The sequence below is a fragment of the Rhinolophus sinicus genome, linkage group LG12 (assembly GCF_036562045.2).
Source record: "Rhinolophus sinicus isolate RSC01 linkage group LG12, ASM3656204v1, whole genome shotgun sequence".
Classification (NCBI taxonomy): Eukaryota; Metazoa; Chordata; class Mammalia; order Chiroptera; family Rhinolophidae; genus Rhinolophus; species Rhinolophus sinicus.
The window spans coordinates 22,932,474-22,957,107 of record NC_133761.1 but is presented as its reverse complement, the minus strand read 5'-3'; the positions used below and the strand labels follow the sequence as shown (position 1 = coordinate 22,957,107).

Genomic DNA, 24,634 nt, shown 5'->3' with positions numbered 1-24,634 from the left:
TGTCTTAAAATTTTGAATAAGATTTCTAGAAATGCAGAACTTAATTTAGGTTATGTGTTACAAATCACTCAGATATAAATGTACAGACTGTGTTTGCTATGCTACTACATATTTATAAAGAATTGTGTTTGATACAAAACATGCCACAGGAAAAGTGGAACAAACCAAGGTTTCGGGTCAGGAGAGGTAATGTCTGTATATTCCCGATTTTCCACATGGCCTTGGGCAAATTCTCTTACTTCTCTACCTCATTTCCTCATCTACTGCAAGCTTCTCAACTTGCCTTACAACAGTGTTTTCATGTACAATTTAAAGTAATTGCAAACTATCTGAGAAGCAATAACTTCATAATTGGCAGATTATAGTCGTAATCTTTCTGATGTTTGTAGAAGAGCTTTTTTGATTATATTTCATTTTATAAATAAAAAGATATCATAATTTCAGTCTCCATTTACCCTGTTTCCCCAAAAATAAGACCTAGCTGGACAATCAGCTCTAATCCGTGTTTTGGAGCAAAAATTAATATAAGACCCAGTATTATATTATACTATACTATACTATACTATACTATATTACATTACATTACATTATATTATATTAAAGACCCGGTCTTATTTTACTATAAGTCTTATATTAATTTTTGCTCTAAAAGATGCATTAGAGCTGATTGTCCGGCTAGGTCTTATTTTCAGGGAAACACGGTACGTCTGTGTAAGCATGCAACTCTAATCAGTTCATGCATTCATGTTGACTTTTGGTATAATAGAAAGTTATGTGGCCTGTGAACTACAAAGAAACTAATAAAGACAGACATTTCTCAGCATTGGTAATAATGCAGCGATTCTTCTGTTGCAGCGGAAAGATACCATGTTCCTGGAACCCGTCAGAGCTACACGTTAGCCGCTGATGTTGGGATACTGAGTAGAAATATCAAAATACTTGGTGAAGATTACCCTGGTTGGTTCAAGGAATCTTTTGGTGCACGTGTGCTGGTCAGTTCATTCAGTGAAAATATGATGACATTTAAAGGTTGGTACAAGTTCAGTTTATTTTTCTGAATGAAATATAATGTAGTCTCTTTTATGTTTAGTCAGTTCTTAAACGACTCTCACTTCTGTATAGAATCATGTGCGTTAAAAAAAAAAAATTCAACAGAATACATTTTAAGGATCTTACTGGCTTTATCCAATGATTCATGAATCAGGCAGCATCCAGTCTAGCAGATAAAAAGCAGCTCTGAAGAGCTGTACAAAATGAAAGACTTTATAGGCAGAAGGAAGCGGGAACAAGGAAGTCGTATTGGGCAGAAAAGCGAATTGGTTATTGCAAAGTTACTTTCCCTATAGAGGATTGTAGGGTTCTGTCAGGCAAATTACCCAACTAATGCTGATCCGGTGGTTTCTGATTGGTTTAAGATGCCATTTCTGGGAGAGCCAAACCGGTAATTTAGTTAAATTTTGGTTTGGTGATGTGTGGCTTAGTGTAAGTGACTTCATTTTGGGCCTGATGTATTATTTTTAACAAATGGAAAAATAAAGCCTTGAGTTGGGATTATGTAGCTACCTTCCTAAACTAAATCCCTAACATTTTATCTTCCTGCTTATTATGTATCCCTACTTATTTTACCTTCATAGACAGTAAGAATTATCAAATGAACAATGACCTTATGGAACAGCTAGCCCAGGCTCTCACCCAAACAAAAATCATTTTATAACAGGCACAACAGATCTGTTATTTTTGAAGGATAATTTCAAACATATACTGAAAATAGAGAAAATAGTATAATGAATTCCAATGTATCCATCACCAGCTACCACAATTATCAACTTTGTCCAATATTGTTTCATCTATATGCCCACCCACACTCTTCAAATCCCTGGATTTTTGAAGCAATCACATATATTTTTCATAATTAACATATAACATTGTGTAAGTTTAAGATGTACAATGTGTTGATTTGATACGTTTAATATTGCAATATGATTACTACCATAGCATTAGGTAACATCTATATCACGTTGCATAATTGTTTTTGGTTTTTTTTGTGGTGAGAACAATTAAAATTAGTCTCTTAGTAACTTTGAAGTTTATAATACAGCCTTGTTGATTATAATCACTGTACCGTACATTAGATCTCCAGGACTTACTATCTAGTAGTTGCAATGCTTGTACCCTTAAACATCTCCCCAATTCCTCCACTTCCTACCCCCTGGTAACCATCACTCCACTCTGTATTTACAAGTTCAGCTTTTTTAGATTCCACATATAAGTGAGATCATACAGTATTTATCTTTGTCTGACTTATCTCACTTAACATAATGCCCTCAAGGTCAATCCATATGGATGCAAATGGCAAGAGTTCCTCCTTTCTGCATGTATACATACATATACCATGTCTTCTTTATCCATTCATCTGTTGATGATGGACACTTAGACTATTTTCATGTCTTGGCTATTGTGAATGAAGCAACCACATACTTTTTCACCTAGGAGTATTTCAGTATGTAACTTTAAAAGACTTCTTCAAAAACATCTGTAAGTCTCAAATTTTAAAATGTTAATAATAATTCCATGTCATTAAATGATTTTTTTTGCATTCTCCCAATTTGTTCATTCTTTCCCTCTTTTTTAAGCCTTCCTTCCTTTCCCTTGCACTTTCTTTGTTCAAATCAGGATCAAAATAAAATCCCTGTTGCAGTTGGTGATGAATCTTAAATCTCTTTGATTCATTTCTTTTTCCTTGCAATTTATTGAGAAAAGGAGCTATGTCATCTAGGTCCTCTAGTGTTTCCAATAGTCTGGAATTTAGTGATTGAATCCCTAGCATGTAAGTTGTTCCCATCTCCCTTGTATTTTCTTTGCATATGTAGTCTAGAACCAGAAGACTGATCAGACTCAATTTTTAGACAACAATTCTTCATAGTTGGTAGTGTGTTTTTCCATTAGTAGGCACATAACGTATGACTATTTCTCCTTTTGTGATGTTTGCAGTCATTAATGATCATCGCCTGTATTAAATTACTGAGGTTTAAAATGGTTATGGTTTCTTTCTACCATTCCCTCCTCATTTATAATCTAGACTACTTCTATAAAGAGAAGATTCTCCAGACAACTTTTTGTCTACCCTGAAGGACAGTTTCTGTAGGAAACGTAGGAAAAATGCTTCGTTCTCTCCCCTTTTTAACTAGTTTTCAAAATAATGAGTTGGTTCCCAAGCACCCTCCAAAAGTGACAAGAAGTTTTTATTTGTTTTGTTTTTAGTATCATTTTGAGATCCATGGATTTAACCATATTTGATGTGCTGTAATCCACTGTGATTGTTGGTCTCATTGATATTGAAAATGCCCCCACACTGACCTTCAGAACCTTTTCATGACGATGCCTGAGTTCTCCTTTTGACTAATTGTTTTTTTTAGCTTCTTCACCTTCTGATATGGCAAGCACATGATGAAATGTTTTCTTCCGAGACTGGGAATAAATTCTTCCTCTAAGTAACCCTGGTTCTTTTCATTGCAAGATGGTATTTCAATTCCCCAATCTGGGTACAATGAATAATCATCTATTCTAGACTTGAAACTGTTTCAGGAGATCCTCATTTGTTCACATTCCTGCCCATTCCATTTTGCAACAGCTTTAATTTTAGAAAAATTTTATATTGAGCAAGTAGATATCCCACCATAACTTCTACCTATTGGTCAGACTCTGGCAACAGAAGCTTAACTGATGGTGATATGATGACAGTAATGATAGTCATGACACAAGATTCCAGGCTTAGCATTTAACTGTGCTTAGCATTTCGCACATCTCATTTAATACTCATAGCACGATGGCATAAATATTGTCTCCCTTTTAATTATAAAGAAATATAGATGATTAGAGCTGTGAAATTGTTCTGATATTGGATACTAATTCATGTCTGCCTCATTAAAAGTCCTATGATGGACCCTATTCCCATGACAACCTTTCCTAGCTCCTATAAATTATTTTGTGATATTAAGTCAAGGAAATACACCTGTGGCGTTTGTAGGCCCAGTTGGTCTTAGTCATTATTTCTTCTCTGTCTCTATCTTGTCAATCTTATGTTCTCCACCATATAGCCAATCTCTGGCTCATAGGTTTTGAGACAGACTATGCTTTTACCTCCTAGTACAAAGTTTCTCTTCTCTAGAGTATTTTATTAGATACCAGTTTTTGAAACAAAAGCTGATTTTACCAGCCACGAATCACTGTGCCTCAGTTTTCTTATGTAGAAGATAGCAATAATAAGAGTTCATAACTCATAGGATGTTGTATGAGAATTAAACTACACATTGCCTGTTAAGTACTTAGGATAGCATGTGGCACAGAGTAATCTCTCATGGATTGTTATTGCTGTTATTATGAATCTAGGAAATTGGCTTTTGTCAGCTCAATGGTACTGCTGACAAATTGATGAGCAGATAGTTAGATGGCAATGCATATTCTGGAAGAAATTATGTAAAGATAATGCCCTTAAAAGCTCTCAAAATGGAAATGTCAGGTAAATTATATCTCATGTCATGCATTCTCAATGTGGATAATGTCACTGCCACGGGGGTGAAAATTAGTTCTTGGGGGATGAAAAAACCCTTAGTTATTACAGTGGTTTGTGGCCCTCCAAACCACCATATGTTAACAGATATATAGTATATCTGTGTTAATAAAATTTTATGTGGAGGGACTTAATAGGGAAAAATGTCTAAAAGGACTCTGGGGGGCAGTGAAAAAGAAGTTCAGATATATTGCCTCACTTTTATTAAAGGAGCAAAGAAAAACTGAGATTTCCGTGAAAAAGTTGAAAACAAATTTGTAATTTGGAAAATTACAACTTTTGTAGCTCTTCAAAAAATTTTTTATCCTGTTTAAAAAAAAAAAAATAACTCTCCCTTTCCCCTAGGAAATGCAAGAATAAGTAATGTGGAATTTTATCACAGTGGTCAAGAAGGCTTCAGGGACAGCACAGATCCAAGATATGCTGTAACATTTCTTAACCTAGGACAGGTTTGTACTTTATTTTTAATATTTGTACATATTCAAAGTAAAATATTTTAATTTTGATTGGATTTTTATTTAATTTTATTAAATAGCCATATCTTAGAATTACTAAGACTGTAAGCTAATGTAGTAAAACGAATTTCTTAGATACATGTCCTGTTAACTTTTTTAGACTCATTAGCAGCATTTCACTCGAACTTATTTCATGCATTTATTTAAGATCAGTGAAAAAAAAAATAGAAAAAGGAGCACAAAAGGTGAAAGGATTGAAGATCTATAATAGTATTTTATATCTCCACTTTACTTGGCAATGACCAAAAATATTCCCAAGCAGTTTCTATTAAACAAAGTGAGTATTGCTTACATTTCTCAAATGAAAAGCATGTCTGTATATCCATGCCTCTCTCAAAAGAGGGAAAGTAAGTATTCTGAGATGGCTGGTGATATAGGAAAAATGAGAGAGCATATTTTTTATGGAAATAAAAAGTAATCTTGTAGGTGTAAAACTGAAACCCCTGAAACTCATTGACTGGTTCCGTATAGCCATTTAACTTGTATGCCCTTCGCTAGTATATCAACTTTCATAATTAAACAAAAAGAAATCCCTGCTCATCATATAGTAAACTATTCTGAAAAATAACTTTTAGTACCTTGGCATTATAGAGGTAATGACTGGAATATAAATGCATAGAAAAGTACTTGAGAATTTTTAATCTGCATTTAAAAGAAGCATACTTTTTTTTCCCTGTATTTAATCATATTTAATTATAAATTCAAGGATGTGGAAATTTCCCAGGATTAAAAAACCTGCTGGGAAATCATCTTTCATGAAATGTAAATTGCATATTTTATTTATCAAAGTTTGTTTCCTGAAAATCATCTATTTCTAACTTGTCTCTTTAAATACAGTTTCATTTTATTTTTAAAACATTCACTAAATCCTCATGTTTTATAGATTCAAGAACATGGGTCATCTTATATTCGAGGCTGTGCTTTTCACCATGGCTTTTCCCCAGCAATTGGTGTGTTTGGAACAGATGGATTGGACATAGATGATAACATCATTCACTTTACAGTGGGGGAAGGTATTATAATAATATTTCTGTCCAAATAACATGTCTTTCTGAGACAATCTTATCTGTAACCTCTAGGCCATGCTGTCCAGGTGATCGTCCTGTAAGAATGGAAATGGTCTTTATCTGTGCTAATATGGTAATTACTAAACCACACGTGTCCATTGAGCACTTGAAATGTGGCTAGTGTGACTGAGGAACTGGATTTTTTATTTTAATTATACTTAAGATAATTGTACTTACTTTACATTTAAGTAGTCACATTGGCAACGGATACCATATTGGACAACAAAAATTATTTACCCAACCATGATCTTATGTGAGTTATCTAATCACCAATAGTTTAAATTGCTGTGACTTTTTAAAATACACCTCACATGTCAGTCAAAAAGATTATTCACAAATGAAGGTTATTATTAGGTAAAAGTTATATTCGATTATAAGAGGTTAATTTTTCTTGACTATCAAAGTAAAGCATAATACAAACCTATTTAATGTGTACAAAATTTATTTCTGTGTTTGTTAAACCTGAGGTGGAGCCTGTGAACCCACATGTTTAAGAAGCACCCCAGAAGATTCTAATTCAGGTAGTCTATTAAAGAGATAGAGTTTCACTGTCAAAGAGTTCAGAGGCCTCACTCTAAAATATAAGGGGTTCACTTGTCAGACTCAAACTAGAAAACTAATCTTATGAAAAAAAAATGGAAGACATTCCCCATAGTGCTTATTACAAATGTATATGTATTTGAGGGGGATTTTATTTTTTTTCCAGGTATAAGAATATGGGGGCATGCCAACAGAGTCCGAGGAAACTTGGTTGCACTTTCGGTTTGGCCAGGAACCTATCAGAACAGAAAAGATTTTAGTTCCACTCTCTGGCATGCAGCAATTGAGGTAGCGTGAACAAATTTATAATTATAATTATACAAAATTATAATTTCCTTAGTGAAGATTTCTGTAGAAACTGTGAATCTCAACATGTTATTGAAAACCATTTCTTGCTTAGATAAAGATTGGTGAACGACTGAAATGAGCTAATTTGAAGGAGTGAGTGAACTTTCTTAAAAGATAGTGTGAGCTCCAATAGCCATTGGGGACTTTTCTTTGTGTTAATATTAATTGGTTTAAATAGCTCTTTTATTTCTTTGCTTCTCCAACATTAATTATTGCTGTCAAGTTACGTTTCAAGGTCTCTCTGCTGCTAATTGATTGAATGTCTTGCACATATTACTACTTAGACCTGAATTGAATTTCCTTCCTAATATGGAAAGTGAGGATGGTAGATTATAGACTCTCTAAAATCCCTTTCTCATCTAAAATTCTTACGATTCTCTAAGCAAGGATATATACCCTTATCTAATATTATTCATTGGACCCTTCTTGCTGACCATGAAGTTTCTTCAATTACTGTTGGTCTTTATTTAGATGTGGAGTGAGATTACAAACAAGAAACTAGAAAGTAAAGAGAAAATATTTGGAGGAAACATAGCTTCCTCTTATTTTTATTTTACTTACCTATACCATGGGAACAAAAGAGAATTAAAAATAGCTCTCTTTGAAAGACGGGATAGGATTGTGTTTTGTTTTTGTTGAACTATTAATAATCACCTTAAAGTAAGATCTGAAAGCCTGGAGCTCAGTATACATTTATGAGGTAATGATGTTCTCTTGTGATCTATTAATAGGTGTTAGAATGTAATCAAATGTCAATTCCAAAACTTTATCTGTATTTTTGAAAGCAAAGGTACTTATTTTACTTTTATGAATTCCATTTGGCCTTTTATTATAATCTTTAAAAATAAAGGTGTTTAATATACTTTAAATAATTGAAGTTTTAACTATTTTGCTGACACCACAGGCAAGAACTAAACCTTCTATGCTCTATACTTTTCATATTCTACCACTTTGATTTGGCTCATAAAATAAAATGGCTTAATAATTACCTAACACATGTGCTAACCCAGTTTTTTATTATAGCAGATTTTATTTAAATTAGTGAATGCCTCTATTGAATTTAGTGGTACACTGTAATTGCCATAGTTGTTCTTTTTTAAATAAATCAAATTGGTAGTAGAATATAACCAAAAAATGTGATAAAATCTTTGTAAATTTGCTATAATACTGGAATTTGATCTGTGGGTTGTAAATAATTGAACGACATCAAGTGGATTTGTGACTGAAATAAAAAAATCTCTTTAGTATACTTTTCTAATAAAGTCTAGATATACTATCTAGTGATGGTTTTATACCAAGAACCTAAGGTAATTTTAATACTTCAATTGTAATGTAAGTTTGAATGGGATGAATAATGAATTAAACTTTTCCTCCTGAAAGTGTAGTCTTAACTAGTTTTCCTATGTTTGTTGCAATCTTTGCTCTCTTTGCATTATTGTGTAAGAGCCTGACCCAAAGCATTTTCTTTATTATTGTACTAGATAAATAGAGGGACCAATACAATCTTACAAAATAACGTTGTGGCTGGGTTTGGAAGGGCAGGATACCGCATTGATGGAGAACCTTGCTCAAGTAAGTGTTTGGCACAGAGTCACTAGAATTAGGAAACAACTTGTCTAGATTTGTTAGACATAAATAATTATCATGTGTCAGTTCAATATGTAATATCTCTTCCTGGACACTGAAAGAACTCAACAGAATTACTTCAAGATACCGCTGAGTGTATAGAGAAATAAATAAACTTTTAAGGATAACTATTTTCCATGTGTGTGATCCCAAAACTCTAACAGCAACTACAGTTCTTGGTTTGGCTGGTATTGGGACAGTGAGTACCTCATCCCACTACCACTTTACAAGAACAAAACTTTTAAGTGTAGAGATTTATGTCTATAGGGTTGTGCCACTATCTTATGCTTCCTCTTTAAGGGAATGAATGCTGACTATTCACATGTTAAAATCTGCAAGCATGAAAAAGTCAAAGGACATGAACAGACAGTTCTCAGACACATTTCTATCAGATGAGTAAAAATCAAGAATTAACTGCACAACTGCTAGCTTGGCAAGGCTGCGGGGAGACAGGAATATTTACACATTGCTGGTTGAAGGCCAAAATGATATGATCCCTACAGATGGGAACCTGGCAATAGCCACCAAAATTATAGGGGCATTTACCTTTGGCTCAGCATTTCTACTGTGGTAATCTGACTAACAGTTGCCTCTATAGTAGTTAGAAAAAGATTTGTGAACGAGGTTATTCATCACAGCATTGTCTGTACTGGCAGAAAACTGAAAGCTATCCTGTGAACGTTATATATATGTATCTCCAAGCATTGGAACACTAGGTCCCTCTTAAAACAAATAAAAAATGATACATATCTATGTATTGATATGGAGAAATCTCCAGGATATTCTAAAGTGATAAATGGTGATTGCAGAACAATACAGTATATGCAGAGGGTGCCAAAAAATATATACACATTTCAAGAAAGGAAACAAACAGTATTAATTATAATGCTCAATATATACCAATAACAAAAGATGAATACAAGTCATGTTTGACTTCTGCAATTACAAGAGGTGCTCAAGGTGGTTACCATCAGCGTCCAGACACTTCTGATTACGGCGAACTACTGCTTGAACATAGATAACATCTCTTAAAAAGTGTATATATATATTTTTGTCACCCCTGGTATAAAACTGTTTCGTATATAATATGTTGTGTGGAAGAAAGGGAAGAAAACAGGCATATGTACGGTATTTGTGTTTACATAAAGAAATAGAGAGTGTAAAAACACAAAGTGAAAAAGGTGAGTGGGAACAGGGTGACTAGTGACTTAATATTGTATAACTTTTTATAACCTCATGATTTTTCAGCTACATAAATGAATCATTAGATCAAAAAAGTAAAATAATTGTAGAACTATAGGCTTTACCCCTTGAGAAACTTAAAGGAAATGGAATTTTCTCTGAAAAACTCATATCCCTTTTACAGTTTTTTTTGTATCTCAGTATAATTATTTTGAAGATTCTTTGAATCAGCATTTTCTTCTATGAATTTAAAAATGACTGGACTTGAGCTAATTTTATTCTTGTGCAAAATACATTTTGAAGGAATAAAACAACAAATTTACCTGTTGTTTTGCCAACAGATTTAATTGAGTCCTTGATATATGCTCTTATTAAATATTTTAGTTCCCGACAGCTTCAAGTGGCTTTTCTTTGATTAAAATTTAAGAATATGTAATTTCTCTAAAACCTCCTGGAATGTTATTGTGGCTTTTTGAGAATCAAAATATGACCTGTGAATATTGAATATTTACTAATATGTAATGTCATATAATGCATTTTTCACTGATTATATTGATGTTACTAAATAATTGAGAGTGTCTATAGCAGTTTTTGGATTTGAAGCAATTGAAATATGAAACATTACACAGGAATTAACGGTCTAAGTTCCTGGAATGGGACATCAACTTATACAATCCATCTCCCAGACAAGTGAGAGGCTGGGATGCTGGGAAGGGGGTTATGATCCACACTGGGTCCTAGAGTGGAGCTGTATTTGTCCATGGACCTACACATTGTAGGAACCAAGGGAGAAACATGCAAACAGCTTATACAGGAAACAAAATAAAAACCAGGCAGACCATAAGTAAAATGTCAATCTCAAAGGACTAGGAAAAAGGGAAAAGTAACAGAAGATAGGAGGAAGTCAGATCTTTGGGGAATAATTACAATTTAGGAGATAGTGCTGTTTTTTATAAGGACTCCTCAAGTTATTAAGGTTACTGATCTGATCTGGGCATAAGTAAAACTTTCATTTAAATCTACTTCAATTATCCTGCATACTATGAGTGTAGCTTTCATTAATTGGGGCACTTTACATGGGTTATTTCATCTCATTTTGAAACAACCCTGAATTAGGCATTGAAACTTTTTATATGTAAGGAAACTGACATGTGAAAAGGTTACACAACTTTCCCACGATCATGAATACACTAATTAAACAAATACCGTATTTTGCCAAGCATAATGCACTCCCATGTACTGTGTTTCCCAAAAATAAGATCTAGCCGGACAATCAGCTCTAATGCATCTTTTGGAGCAAAAGTTAATATAAGACCCGGTCATTGTTTACTGTAATATAAGACCAGGTCTTATATGATATAATACAATACAATATAATATAATATAATACCGGGTCTTATATCACATAAGACCCGGTCTAATTTTGCTATAAGACTGGGTCTTATATAATATAATATAAGACCAGATCTTATATTAATTTTTGCTCCAAAAGACTCATTAGAGCTGATTGTCTGCCTAGGTCTTATTTTCGGGGATACACGGTATAATGCACACCCTTGTTTTTGGCCCAAACTTTCAGGGAAATAAAATCTTTCACTTTAATATTTTAATTCAAATTTTTATTTGTTTACATCTAGGGACTTGTCTTTGTATTGTAAAGGAATTTTAGCATTTATTTTTTTAACATATTATGATACAAGAACCTTTATGTAACAAATAATTACAAAACACAAGAATAGATACAAGGTACAAGAAATTTGATGTACTGGTAACAAATTTACAACATTTACACATCTTTGTCCTTGCAAGTTCGTCATAAGTTTAACAAAACCAGTTATCGTATTCCAGGGTGTTATTTTGTATATGGATATCGTTATTGACTTCTAGAGTTATACTTTTAACTCATATGCATAAATAAAAGAATTAAAAACATTTATATAGATACAGAATTAGTACTACCCATGTATCATGCACATCCTTATTTTTCCCTCACAAATTTGGGCAAAAAAGTGCACATTATACATGGCAAAATATGGTATTTAATTAGCAGCTACCCCTGCATTACCTCCTAGGTTCTGGGACTGGTGAGTGAGTTAGACACAGTGTCTTCTCTCACGAAGCTTACATTCTAATAGGAGAGAGGAGATGGATGAGTCACAAATATGTAATAATAAAATATTAAGTGAAAAAAATTTAATTTCCATGTAAAGTGCCTGAGGTGCTACTTTGAATCAGGTAGGCAGAGAGGGCCTTCTAACAAAGTGATACTTACCTTGAAAATGGAATGACCAGAAGGAACCAGCAAAAAGGTGTGCCGGGGAAGCATTTTACAGACAGCAAGTGGCATCGTTGAGTTTCCAGTTCAGCCTTGTTTGAATCCAACTTCATGTTCTTTCTAATGAAATTCATGTTTAATCAGATTATAAATTAAGGGTGCTCACACTAAACCAAACTTTTGCAAATGAGCATACAATTATTCTGAGTAACAGTGAAGGGACAGTTAAGATATGAGTAAATAGTACATAAGGTAAATCATAAATGGCCAAACCATAAAAAAAATTTGATCATCTTGTTAAAATTTACATCGAGATTATATATTTAATTTTTAAAAAAATTTTAATTTTAACCAATACTGCTTATAAAACTATATGACCAATGTTAATTCACTGGTTCTGTATTTCTTTCCAAGGTCAGTCTAATCCCCTGGAAAAGTGGTTTGACAATGAAGCCCATGGGGGGCTATATGGTGTCTATATGAACCAGGACGGCCTTCCTGGATGTTCTCTGATACAGGGATTTACCATTTGGATGTGCTGGGATTATGGAATTTATTTTCAGGTAAATTGATCCAAGATAGTGATTGTTTATTTTCTCCTATGATTGTATTTTGTACTGTGTAACCTACAAGTTTGTATTACAGACCACAGAGAGTGTACGTATCTATAATGTGACCCTGGTTGACAACGGGATGGCCATTTCGTCAATGATTTACATGCCTGCTGCTGTATCTCACAAAACTTCCAGTAAGACAGTACAAATAAAGGTAAGGAATGAATATAACCACACAAAGAGAAAGAGCAACTGTGAGAAGGGTAAATTATTGAAGGAATAATACCATGATCTCTGTGGCTTCTCCCCTGGCTAGCCCAAACCTCCTGCCTTTGGTCTCATTATCTTCCGCCAGGAGACGCTCTATTCTCTCTCCTCCCCGCTCCCCTCACCTCTCCTTGCTTATCATCTGCTAATCTTGCCACAGTTAGTTAAATTTTCATTCTGTCTATAAATATTTTTCCTGAACCAGCGTAGGTTGTATTGACACTCCCTCCTCTTCTTATTCCTACTGTTTCCTGGACATATGTCTATCCAAAAACATGTCATTGTGTATAATGATTTATGTGTCTGTCTTCTCCCTCCCACTTTGAGTGTCGCTCCACTCAGGGCAGAACTCTCACATCTTTTTCATTTTGGTTTAATGAATGATCCATTTCACAAACTTACAGGTTTTGCTTTGCTGCAGTTGAATTCAGTATTACCCATTATTATGTTGTCCTTTAGCAAAAGCTATTATTAAAGCTGTACTGTTTGACTTTTTTAAATAGAGCTCATTAATTGTTGGAAGTAGCCCTGAATTTAATTGCTCTGATGTCCTAACTCATGATGATCCCAATATTGAACTTTCTGCTGCCCACCGGAGTTCCAGACCTCCATCAGGTGAAACTTTTAGAGCTTTAATTTTGGTGTTCATATGAGTACATTTTCAAATTTCCTTAACTTTCTTCTTTTTATAAAAGGAGGGAGAAGTGGGATTTGCTGGCCCACCTTTGCTTCAGCACATAACATGGCACCCCGGAAGCCTCACGCAGGGCTCATGAGTTACAATGCCATCAGCGGCCTGTTGGAAGTCTCAGGCAAGTTTAAACAAAGTCTTTGACAAATCTATTCAATTAAGTGCTATAAAGGATGCATAGAGTATAACTAACAATGTTTCATTGTACTTTAGTAAAAAAAAAAAAAAAAATGATTTATAGGAACCTGCTCAATATGACAAGCAAAGAAATCAGACATCAGAGTCAATTTCAAGAATGGTTTCCTGGCAAAATTCATCTATATTAAAGAATCGACATTTACTTTTTCTTCTACAACAGAAAAAATACTGGAATAGTGACTTCATATTAATTAGCTTTTATAAATTGTAAAAGCCTTTTCATTTAATTTAATGTTTAATGTTTCATTAAACATTATTATTGCTTTTTACAACTGAAGACATTTAAACTCATGTAATTTAAGAACTCATACAATCTTGCTGAAATCCCACAGCTATTGGCGATTTAGGATTAGAATCAATATCTTCTGACTTAAAATTCACTGCTTTTTCACTGAACCAGGCTGCCTCCTTAAAAATGTAAAATGATTATGTATAAATTAATATAGTGACCATAGCAATTATTTACATTTTCTCTATTAAATACACTGTGTCATTCTCTATTTCAGTTTAGCAAGTCTTCCTTTTATGATAATTTTAACCAGTGTCTCCTCAAAGAAAGAAGTTCAATTGTTTCTCATAACTTTATGTCCCAGAAATGAAAAACAAATGATCATTACAAGTAACTCAGTGTTACTCATAATGAATATATTCTTGTCAAAAATTATTTAACATGCTACATCGGTTTCAGTTGAACATATATTTTTCTCAATAAATAAAAGAATATGCTCTGAAATATTACAAATATCATATAGGAATGAAAATATTATTATGAAATGGTCCCTTATAAATAAAATTGATTGAAGGAACACAAATAACTGCTCTTTTATAGGACATAGTCTCAAAAGATAATATATGAATGATTGTTGTCTTTGGCTGGGTTCCCTAGAAGCAGAGCCGTAGAGGAGGATTTTTGTGTGTTTTCTGGAAGAAATGCTCTCAGGAGACAGGCATAGAGTCAAAATAGGACAAAGGAAGTTGCTAAGCAAGGATGGTCATAAGCTGGAGAATAGTTTCACTTGATCCCCTGGGGAGCTCTGGAATGTAAATTACCACGAAGTTGATCTCACATTTTAGGTGGAAGGTTCCTGCCATTTGTACCTCAAGTTAGATTACAGCTGCCCCCGTGGGAAGGGCCTCAATTTCCTGAGTGATGTGACTCCTATTTGCCTACAGCTAATTTTCTGGAAAAGAGGGCAGCTCTGGGCTGTTAGCATTCAATACTCCAAGAGATGGGAGATGGGTGCACTAGCTTGTATCCATTTCTACCCATTCCTTGGACTGCTTGTATCCACTTGCTTTTTTTGTTAAGTTTATTCCTCCGAGACATGATTTCTCCATGGTCCTGAATGGTCACAATTTCTGGGAACAATATAAAAAGAAGCTCAATGGTCACACTGCCACAGCTGGTTTTAGGACTGTAAATGACAATCATCGTCTCCCTCCTCCATCACCTTTACTAAATGACCCTCCTCCCAGACTAACACTTCTGCTAGGCAAGGTGGCTTGCCTGCCCCATATCCTCAGCTCTGTTGGATGTGAGCTCTGGTTACTATTCCCTTATTGGGCCACGACTGCTGTGCTTGCCCATTTACAGTCTGCACTGGGCATGAGCCCCAGTGTCATGTGAGGCAGACACAGTCGTCCCCACCTCCATTATGTAGAGTAGCCCTTCCTCCGCATGATCCGCCTCAGTCACCCCCGATACATGGTAAACGCTGACAAGGACCCCAAAGGACCATGATGGAAGCCCAGCTTTAAGTTTACCAGATTCCTCACTATGTCCCCTGGTGGAAATACTTCCACTGTGGAAGTGATCCTGACTCATAGAACCTAAAATTATGGGATTGGAAACACAAATTTTCCAAGCGGGCTTCCAGGGTTCCTGGTGAACAAAATTTATTCCTCCTCCAAGCCTTTGTTACCAATACCCATATTTTTTCCTATATTTTGAGAATTCGGCACCATAGAATAGCTGTTGGTTTTAAGCAAATAAACACATTCTTGCAGGAGATGTCAAGTTGACACCTCAGCTGTGCCTTCAAAAGGACTATTTTCCAGTCTGCTAGGCAGATGGTTTCCAGATGCTGCAGTATGTACTTGTCATGTGCGCACTTTGCTAAAAGTGTGTTCTTTGATCCAGAGTAATGGTACGCAGTTAGACCACTCTGTGAGTCCCAGGATGGCGGTGCCAACTGAGTCCCTGTAAGCAGAGAAGGAAAATCCGTATCAAGAACACAGATTAATCCCAGCCAGGATAAATTGTCACCCTTTCCAAGGTAGAAAAATCTGATGTAATCAACGGTAATCCCACTGACGGTTCCATTTTCTAAGGAAGCGTAGTTTGGGAGCCTTAGCCGTGGGCGCTGTGGCCGTGGTCAGGTCAGACGTGAAGCAGTGAAGTAGCTTCACGAACCTGGGAAAGAAGTAGTCCATGTCAGTACCCCATCTCCACCCCAAGGCTGCTCAGTTCATAAGCCTAACGCACAAGAATTTGGGTATCTGAGAGCAGAGATGAGCTGACGTCTACTGGCCCTGTCATGCTGATGTACTGCTCCTTCTGCAGTGGATGCTCTTTGCTGATCACTAACACGCCCTTCGTGTTCCGTCCCACAGCCTCATGCACATGCTTTTCTCCCAGGCTTCCTTTCCCCCAGTCATACACTCTTGTTGCTTCCAGGCTCCTGACCAACCAGCTATGGGATTTACTGCTGCCCATAGTCCACGTCTGTCCTTACCTCAGATGACTTCTCGCTCCACACACACGAGAGGACCCTGTGCCCTACCGAAATTTCTACCCACTTTGAGAATCTTCCCACACGACCCCTCTTCCTGCCCCATCCCCAGGTGGGGCTGAAAGGACTTGCTTGGTATTATATAACAGGTTTATTCCAACGTGCCCATTTCGCAGAGCCGTTTGGCCCCTTCTGCCATAGTCTGCCACGGGAATGTTCACAATTCTACTTCACTTAATGTGGATCATCATTTTCCTTAAACTCATAAAAGCCATGCCAGCAACATGGGAGTATACCCCCATCCATGTCGATATGCTCTCCTTTATCTAGCTTTATATTCTGTCTCCCTTGACCCAACACCATCATGATTTACTCCCAGACACATGCTCCCGATTCCTGACAGCATTCTTGCCTGATTCTTGCCTGACTGGGGAAGTTCTGAGCCCGCTATGGGATATGAGGGATTACACACCAAAGGAGCTATAGGACAAGTCCCTGTATAATGCCTCTCATCCCATAGCAGGCCGAGAACTTCCCTGTCAGGCCTTGTTGAGACTTGACCCTAGTTACTGCTCTGTTTGCTAGAAGGGGAGATGGAGATAGATCCTGAGAAAGGCAGGATTTGCCTTATAAAAAACTTACATCTTTTGCGGTCTCTGCGTGATTTCAGAGCAGGGGGATAAGAGAGCTATCTATCCTCTAACAGGGAGAAGGGGGCCACTTACCGAGAACTGGAGCATTCAAGGGAAATCTAACGTGTTAAGGTTCAAGTGCACCTTCCTGTATATCTCCACCCTAACTCAAGGTCCCACTCGTTTTATATCAGGACGTGGTCTTTGATGTAGGAGACTTGTCAGGGCTGAGAATTCAACCCTCTATAAATGTTCTGCTAGTTTTATTATTAGGTCCTGAAATTTGCTGTGAATTTGTGATTGATCACCTCAGCTTCTATTTCCTTCAAAGCATCAATAATGGTCAACAATAGTCGCCTAATTCTAGTTTCCCTGTAACTACTATTTTCCCGGTACCATTCAAATGCCAGAGTTACTGTACGAGCCAAATCATCTCCTTTCACCTAGATCCCAGTTCACCACAGGTGAACTTTTAATAATGACACTATTACAGCATACTAGGGACTCACAGTACCCCACCTACCACCAGTAATGTGTTCTTCATTCCCATCTAGCCAGCAAGCTATCTAAATTCATTATTGCATCATTACAGTGTGTATCTTAGGATCACTTCCGGTACTAACTGTTTAACTCAAGTAATCTAGAAGTAAAGTCAGAGATGGGATTCTTGTGCAAGTAAGTGGTTTATTGAACGTATGCTCTCACAAGAAAGAGAGTGAGGGGAGTAGGATAGGGCAGAGGAAGGAGCTAAGCAAGGATATGGTCTCAGCTGGAGCCTAGCTCCATCTTGATGCTTCAGGGAGCTGTGTAGCATCACTTGTACACCTTAGTTTCCTTCCCTCTTGAGGCAGGGGGTCTTCTGTATCAGTTGTCAGCCAGGCCTGGCTACCCCTATGGTGATGGTGTTGAAGAGTGCATAATATCTCAGGTGATAGAGTTGTCAAGTGGTCAAGGACAATTCTTCAGAGAATGGGGCATCTGTGAGTAGTTAGCAGTCAATGCTCAGAGGAGCTAAGGATGAGTGCCCTGGGCCAGTAAAAGAGGTCCACACAGGTAATAAACAGTATCTGCTACTGGGGTATTTTATTAATACTCATCTACATGCTCAAATTCATGTATATACAATATCTCCTTAGGAAAAAATGAAATCAAGAAGGGTAGTAGTTAGCACGTAACTGATTTAAGAATTTTTGGAATCACCTTTTACTTTTTTTTCTATTTTGAGTTATTGGATTATAAGTACAATAGAGGTTAAGTTTTGGATCCAATAAAGTTTTTCTTTTGACCACACAATATATGCAATAAGCCCAAGAGAACAATAGTGTTTCAGTTAGCCTTTGCTGTGTAACAAACCACGCCCAAAATTAGAGCTTTTAAATAGCCATTGATTAGCTCATGATTCTGTGGATTGGCAATTTGGGCTTTGGTCAGCTGATGGTTCTTCTGCTGGTCTCACCTGGGATTATTCATTAGGCTGCCAACAGTTTACAGAATGGAAAGGGGCTGATTAGTGTAGGATAGTCTCACTTCCATCTGGTGGTTGGTGTTTGGTGATGGCCATTGGCTGGAGTAATGGATGTTATTTAGCTAGGGCTTATTCACATGCTGGAAGTGACAGAATTCCTAGGAGCACTAAGACAGTGAGCTCGAATATGCAGCACTTTTCAGCTCTGCTTATGCCAAAATTACTCTTGTCGCATTGGCTGAGCCAAATAACATGGCTAAGCCCAGAGAAATATGGCAGTGACTATTCAATGATGTTGATATAGAGAGCAACAATCTACCACGAACAGTAAGACAATCTACCTACCACCTAAGGTAAGAGCTCCATGTTCAAGGTAGTATTAAATGATGTGTTTGCTGGAATGTACATGAAATGCAACTGTACCATATCTCCAACAGGAAATAATTATTTTTCTATTATTTATATTTTAGGTTCAACATTTGTTGGATTTAAGGATGTTTGTTCAGGTGAAACTAATGTGATATTCATTACTAACCCTTTAAATGAGGATTTACAGCATCCAGTCCATGTAAAGAACATACAGCTGGTTGATACTGCTGACCAATCAAAAATATTTATACATAGGCCCGATATAAGGTAAAATATATGAAAACCCAGTTCTTTTCCTGTCTTTATAGTTTTACATTGTCTCTTTTCCCCTGTCATAGATCTGAGAAAGTTGCTATATTAAAGTAACTTAATTTCTATAAAATTTGAATCAGCATTATGAAAATTAAGACTAATTCATCTGTGTTTTCAGTTAAGTTGAAGAAGCTAGGCCTAAATATGTATATTTTCTCACACCTTTTTTCTATGCATCACACATTATACTATCATTAAACATAAAAGATAGAGACACAATTAGAAGTGTGTTGTACATTCATATCTCTCCATTAATCATCGTTAGGAATAATGATTATCTTTATCGTTTCTTCTCTCTTCCATACCTCTTTTGTTTCCTGTTGCTTTTTAAATATCTTATCACATGCACTCCAACATGTACTTGGAAATTAAATGTCAATCCTATTTTCACTGTGACTGAGAATATGCAGAAACGTAGAACAGTGACTTTTCAATCACAAAGGTCAGTTGATGGCAGCATATTTCTAGATGCTGAACCACGTAGATTCTAAATCTTAAAAGAATATAGCCAATAACTGCTGCTCTTCCTAAGAGGTACACACCAGGAATGTTAGAGGAAAGAAATTTTCTATTAGAGATGTTGGACCAGTGTTGGTATAGGGAGAAGACAAGGAATAATGCTGTTTAATTAGATAGATATTTTTTTTCAGAGAAATGCAGTTTGACTTCATCTGATTTCTGTTTTGATGACAATCCCACAGCTCTTCATTTAATAATTGCTGAACTGCGGTGTTTTTTTGCTCAACAGAGCTTCTCCCCACTAGAAAGTTATTAGCTCCTGTTTGGTTATCATTGAATCTTTCAAATTTAATATATAATTTTAATATCTGGGTCATGAAGAAAATATTACATTCTAAAATATGTCTTGGAGTTCTGTGCTTTTATTGGGATACTGTTGAAACTTTCAGATCCCTTTCACTAGGCAGTTTACCCTGTCCTCAAATGCTCTAAATGTTGGCTAATAATTATCTAAGATTGCCTGCTTTTCCAGAAAATTGCTTTTAGCCAAACAGGAATAGCTTTGGGAGGCTAAAACCCTCCCGACCACCACCTTCTTACATTCCATGGAAAATGACTAATTTATTCAGGAATACAAAAGGTCAGCCCTCTTGCTCCTGGTGGGAACCAGTCTGGGTGCAATTCATGATCCAGTGGTTCCCCTGGGATCAGACAGAAGCTAGTCTACAGACCATAGTCAAATCCGTTTTCTTTCCCTTGCTCTATATGGCTTCTCTCCTTCTCTTTTGAGAGGACTCCTTCAATAACTAATTTGAACAAAACTCTACATCTCAGCCTCTCTTTCTCTGGAACCGGAAGGAAGACAGAGCCCTAAGCCATAATATAAGAGCGCCACAGGGCACTCTACCTACAGACTTATTTACAAAAGTATTTTGCACATACATACTTGAAAACAACACATGAACTACAGAAATATTTACTCAGATCATCTCCAAAACTATTACAGTATTATAATTAGGACTAATTTATAGCTTTATTTTTCTCTTATAGCAAAAAAAGGAGAGATATGCTATATATTATTTAATAGCTCTGAGCTTTCCACTATAATTTTGTTGCTGTAACTCCAAAATAAATTATATTTCCCCATAGAATATATGATGATTTAGTGTAAGTATACTGTATACCATGTATAGTGCATTGAAAATTAAACATCTGCCTTATTATCATAGCCAATTGACAAGCAACACTCCAGGTGGATCAAAATGGAGGCAAAATACCATCTATGGTTGAAATGTATAATGAATTTATAGTATGTCATCTCTTACAGTTTGGGTATCTACAGAATGGTTATAAAATATGTAGCATAAAGATCAGAATCCAAGTATATCTGTTTGTATAGACATAGGCAAAGGTGTATAAGAATATATACTAATCTGCAATTTGTGATGAGCCTAAGAGCTTGAGATAGGAAGGTGACTAAACTTTTACCAAGTATTTAGATTGTCGTATAGTAACTATCCTATAATATTAAAGACCCATTAAAAAATAAAAAGAAGGGAAAAATAATAAAGACTTCCAAGCTAACACAGGGATCTTGTACGAGTGTGTCCTGAATAATAGAGTAACTGTTCACCTGCTCCGTGGGGCAATGTTAGTATACTGTGAGCAGTGCACAAATATGAAATCTTTCAACAAAATAATGAATAACGAGATGGAATTCTAATTTCATATCCCACAGGTATAACTTGTCCTTTTGAAATGTTAATGAATTCATAGAAGACCAAATCAACACAATGGAAACAAAGACCTCATTACAATGCTAATTACGTATGCTACTTGGTCCCCCTTTGAATCCTTTTGGAAATAAGATTCAATCCATCAATTATTTTTGGATACTCTCTTTTTAAATATTGAAGTATATTCGAATGCCCTTTAGAAACAGGGGAGGGGTACTAAATCTAAGTATTCATACATTTTGTCTTTTCTCCACAGTAAGGTGAATCCATCTGATTGTGTAGACATGGTTTGTGATGCCAAAAGGAAATCTTTTCTTCGAGATATAGATGGCTCCTTTCTGGGGAATTCTGGTTCAGTGATACCTCAGTCAGAATATGAATGGAATGGAAATAGCCAGTTTGGAATTGGAGACTACAGAATTCCTAAGGTGATGCTCACATTCCCAAATGGAAGTAGAATTCCTGTCACTGAGAAAGCACCTTATAAAGGTTCGTTGGATATGTTTCTGTTAGTCTTCAAATTTATGAAACAAAATATCTTTTATTTTTAATGATTTATGTACTCAACCAATAACATGTTTTCTACTTATTAATTTTACATAACGTGAAAAAGATATGTGGATGCTTTTGCAAAGGTATTCCTTTTCATTGTTAAAATGTACATACCTGTGTTTCTAGGAATTATTAGAGACTCAACCTGTAAATACGTTCCAGAATGGCAGAGCTATCGGTGCTTGGGCATGGAATATGCAATGATGGTTATTGAAAGCCTGGATTCTGACACAGAAACTCGAAGACTCTCACCAGTGGCTATAGTGAGCGACGGTTATGTTGATCTCATTAATGGTACGTGTTCAATGTCAAAAAACTAGCGTTACTCAAAGCGTTCGCTATTTATTACCTGCATGGAAACATCTCATCAATTATTTATCACATAAAACCAGCAAACAGTAGGACTTCTTTGCCTCCCATTTGTAAGGAAGATCTATGTGTAAGAGAAATGCTTGACTCTTTAGCAGTTTCCATATTAGAAAACTAGGACAGTTATTCCAAATTGATCATTAGAATAAGAAGAAGGGGAAGAAAGCTATTTCTTGAGTGATCTCCATACCTATAATGATAAGGTTTCCTTTTTGAAGAAAAAATTAGCCTTGTGTCTCCAAAAAGACAATTTGCCTTCCATAAGTTAAAAAACTGGTAATATTTGGAATAGTTGAGAACAAGTATTCTTGGCCTACTCATTTTTCATTTTCATGAATCCTTAAAAGGCTTAATCTTGAAAACAATGTGTTTTGTTCTATTTTCATTCTTGATTTCTTGGTCGAGAATATCTCAAGATCCAGAGTCTAGGTTCCTTACCTTCTGGTCATGGTTGCACTAATACAGAGGGGAGGCAAAGTCTCCATAAGAATTCAGATCAACTTAGGAGTCTAGGATTTTTTCAGTGAATAAGATGAACTTCTAAAAGCTACTGAAAACATAGGTCAGGGACTCATTATATAACCCTGAAATAGCACTGAGGCCTCAAACATTCCTCCCTAAGAAGGCTTAAAGGTCTTTCAAGTATGAAGGGGCACATGACCTGGATCAGAAAGATTTCTGTGCCCTCGCCGTGTCATAACATGTATTAACATATTCTGAGATTCAACAAAACAGCTTATATACCCCCACAAAAATAATCATTTAAAAAAAAATGTGTTAAAGACAATAGAATGAGCTAAATCGGGGTGGGGATGAGGTCCCAGAGTCACGTGATTTTTAAGTTCTCCCCACTTATCTTGCTCCAATATGCAATCACCCCCATTTGAAATGCTGCCTTATAAAGCAGAGATTGTGGGAAGAATTTTATCCAGTCATTGAATAATGGAGATGATTTTAAATTGTTTTATATGGTGGAAAAAGATTTCATTCCATTTATTGTTACGTTTTCCTTTTCTGAAAGGCCGTACAAGTTTTCCGTTTGCAATAATGACATGAAATTTCTCTTTAAAACAAATTTAAATTTTAAAAAAGGACTGTGAATTTAAAGAGAAGTCTTAAGTAAATGATAGTAGCATTGCAAAAATCATTGCGGTGTTAAAAGAATCGTTGAAACTTGGGAATGCCCTATACTAGGTGGCTTTTATCACTCTAAATTTTTTCATTTTATACACAGAAATTTCTGTTTGTTTTCAAAACCCACAAACCGGTTTATTTAAAGGTAGGATTTATATTTTGGATACTAAGGGAAAGTTTAAGGTTCTACTTGAGCTTCAGAAGTTTATATTGATTTAAAATTTGATTGAAGTTCGTTATAAATATTAATAATAATTTCAAGTAAACCAGGAAATTGAACAAAGCTAATGGATAAAATGTGTAAAGAAAATTCAACATTCCATATCTCACTCTATGTTTTATATATGTATAATCCCAGCCACTTAATACTGAAGTGAGATAGAGAAGTTTGCTATAAAAGTCATGTTATATCTCTTCTGGAAATGTCTGGATTCAGGTGGAAAAGTGTCCACTGTCCACTACCTTTTGGCTTTTGAGAGGGTTTATTGGGTGTTATTTCTCAGACTGCTTCACTGCATTCATGATGTTGACCTTCTAACAGTACCGATAATCACAATCTTTAACAAAAATTTATTAAAATAACAGCAGAGAAAGATTAAAGACAATAAAAAACAAACTGAAGAGTTTGGTGAACTTATAGATTAGCTGATGAACACACGAATGAGTGAAAGAAAGACTTAATGAATCAATGGTTCGGACATAGAAATGTCCATGTTTCAAGGTACAATACAGGCTCTATTTAAAAAAAAAAAATTAATTCTGTTAATTAATTTCTCAGCAGAGTCTGAGAAAGTTGGTTTCCCACCCAAACTCCCATTTGATAAATGGAAGAAAGCATCAGGCATTTTCTTCCTTATCATTTGACCTGAGCTCAAACATGACTATTAAAGTGGAGAACATGCAAATCTGCCATTTCTCTCAGTGACCTTCCAATACAAAGCCTCAGCACATTTATTCACCCTTCTTGGTCTGGGCAAGGTGAAAGTAAGGGTAATAGGGACAAGTTGCTTCCCTGCCTTCCTTTTTTAAGCCAAGATTTGA

At 35.7% G+C, this 24,634-nt stretch overlaps 1 protein-coding gene across 1 annotated transcript in view; it reads left to right on the top strand.

The window, feature by feature from the left end:
* The window catches only part of PKHD1L1 (PKHD1 like 1), a 151,101-nt gene that overhangs the window by 107,773 nt on the left and 18,694 nt on the right, over positions 1 to 24,634 (top strand). The window contains exons 59-70 of the mRNA XM_019750644.2: positions 856 to 1,029; positions 4,916 to 5,019; positions 5,969 to 6,098; positions 6,859 to 6,980; positions 8,522 to 8,612; positions 12,538 to 12,686; positions 12,769 to 12,891; positions 13,448 to 13,559; positions 13,640 to 13,756; positions 19,133 to 19,298; positions 21,795 to 22,027; positions 22,217 to 22,384. Of these exons, the coding sequence (XP_019606203.2) occupies positions 856 to 1,029; positions 4,916 to 5,019; positions 5,969 to 6,098; positions 6,859 to 6,980; positions 8,522 to 8,612; positions 12,538 to 12,686; positions 12,769 to 12,891; positions 13,448 to 13,559; positions 13,640 to 13,756; positions 19,133 to 19,298; positions 21,795 to 22,027; positions 22,217 to 22,384 (1,689 nt within the window). The remainder of the gene's footprint in view (positions 1 to 855; positions 1,030 to 4,915; positions 5,020 to 5,968; positions 6,099 to 6,858; positions 6,981 to 8,521; positions 8,613 to 12,537; positions 12,687 to 12,768; positions 12,892 to 13,447; positions 13,560 to 13,639; positions 13,757 to 19,132; positions 19,299 to 21,794; positions 22,028 to 22,216; positions 22,385 to 24,634) is intronic.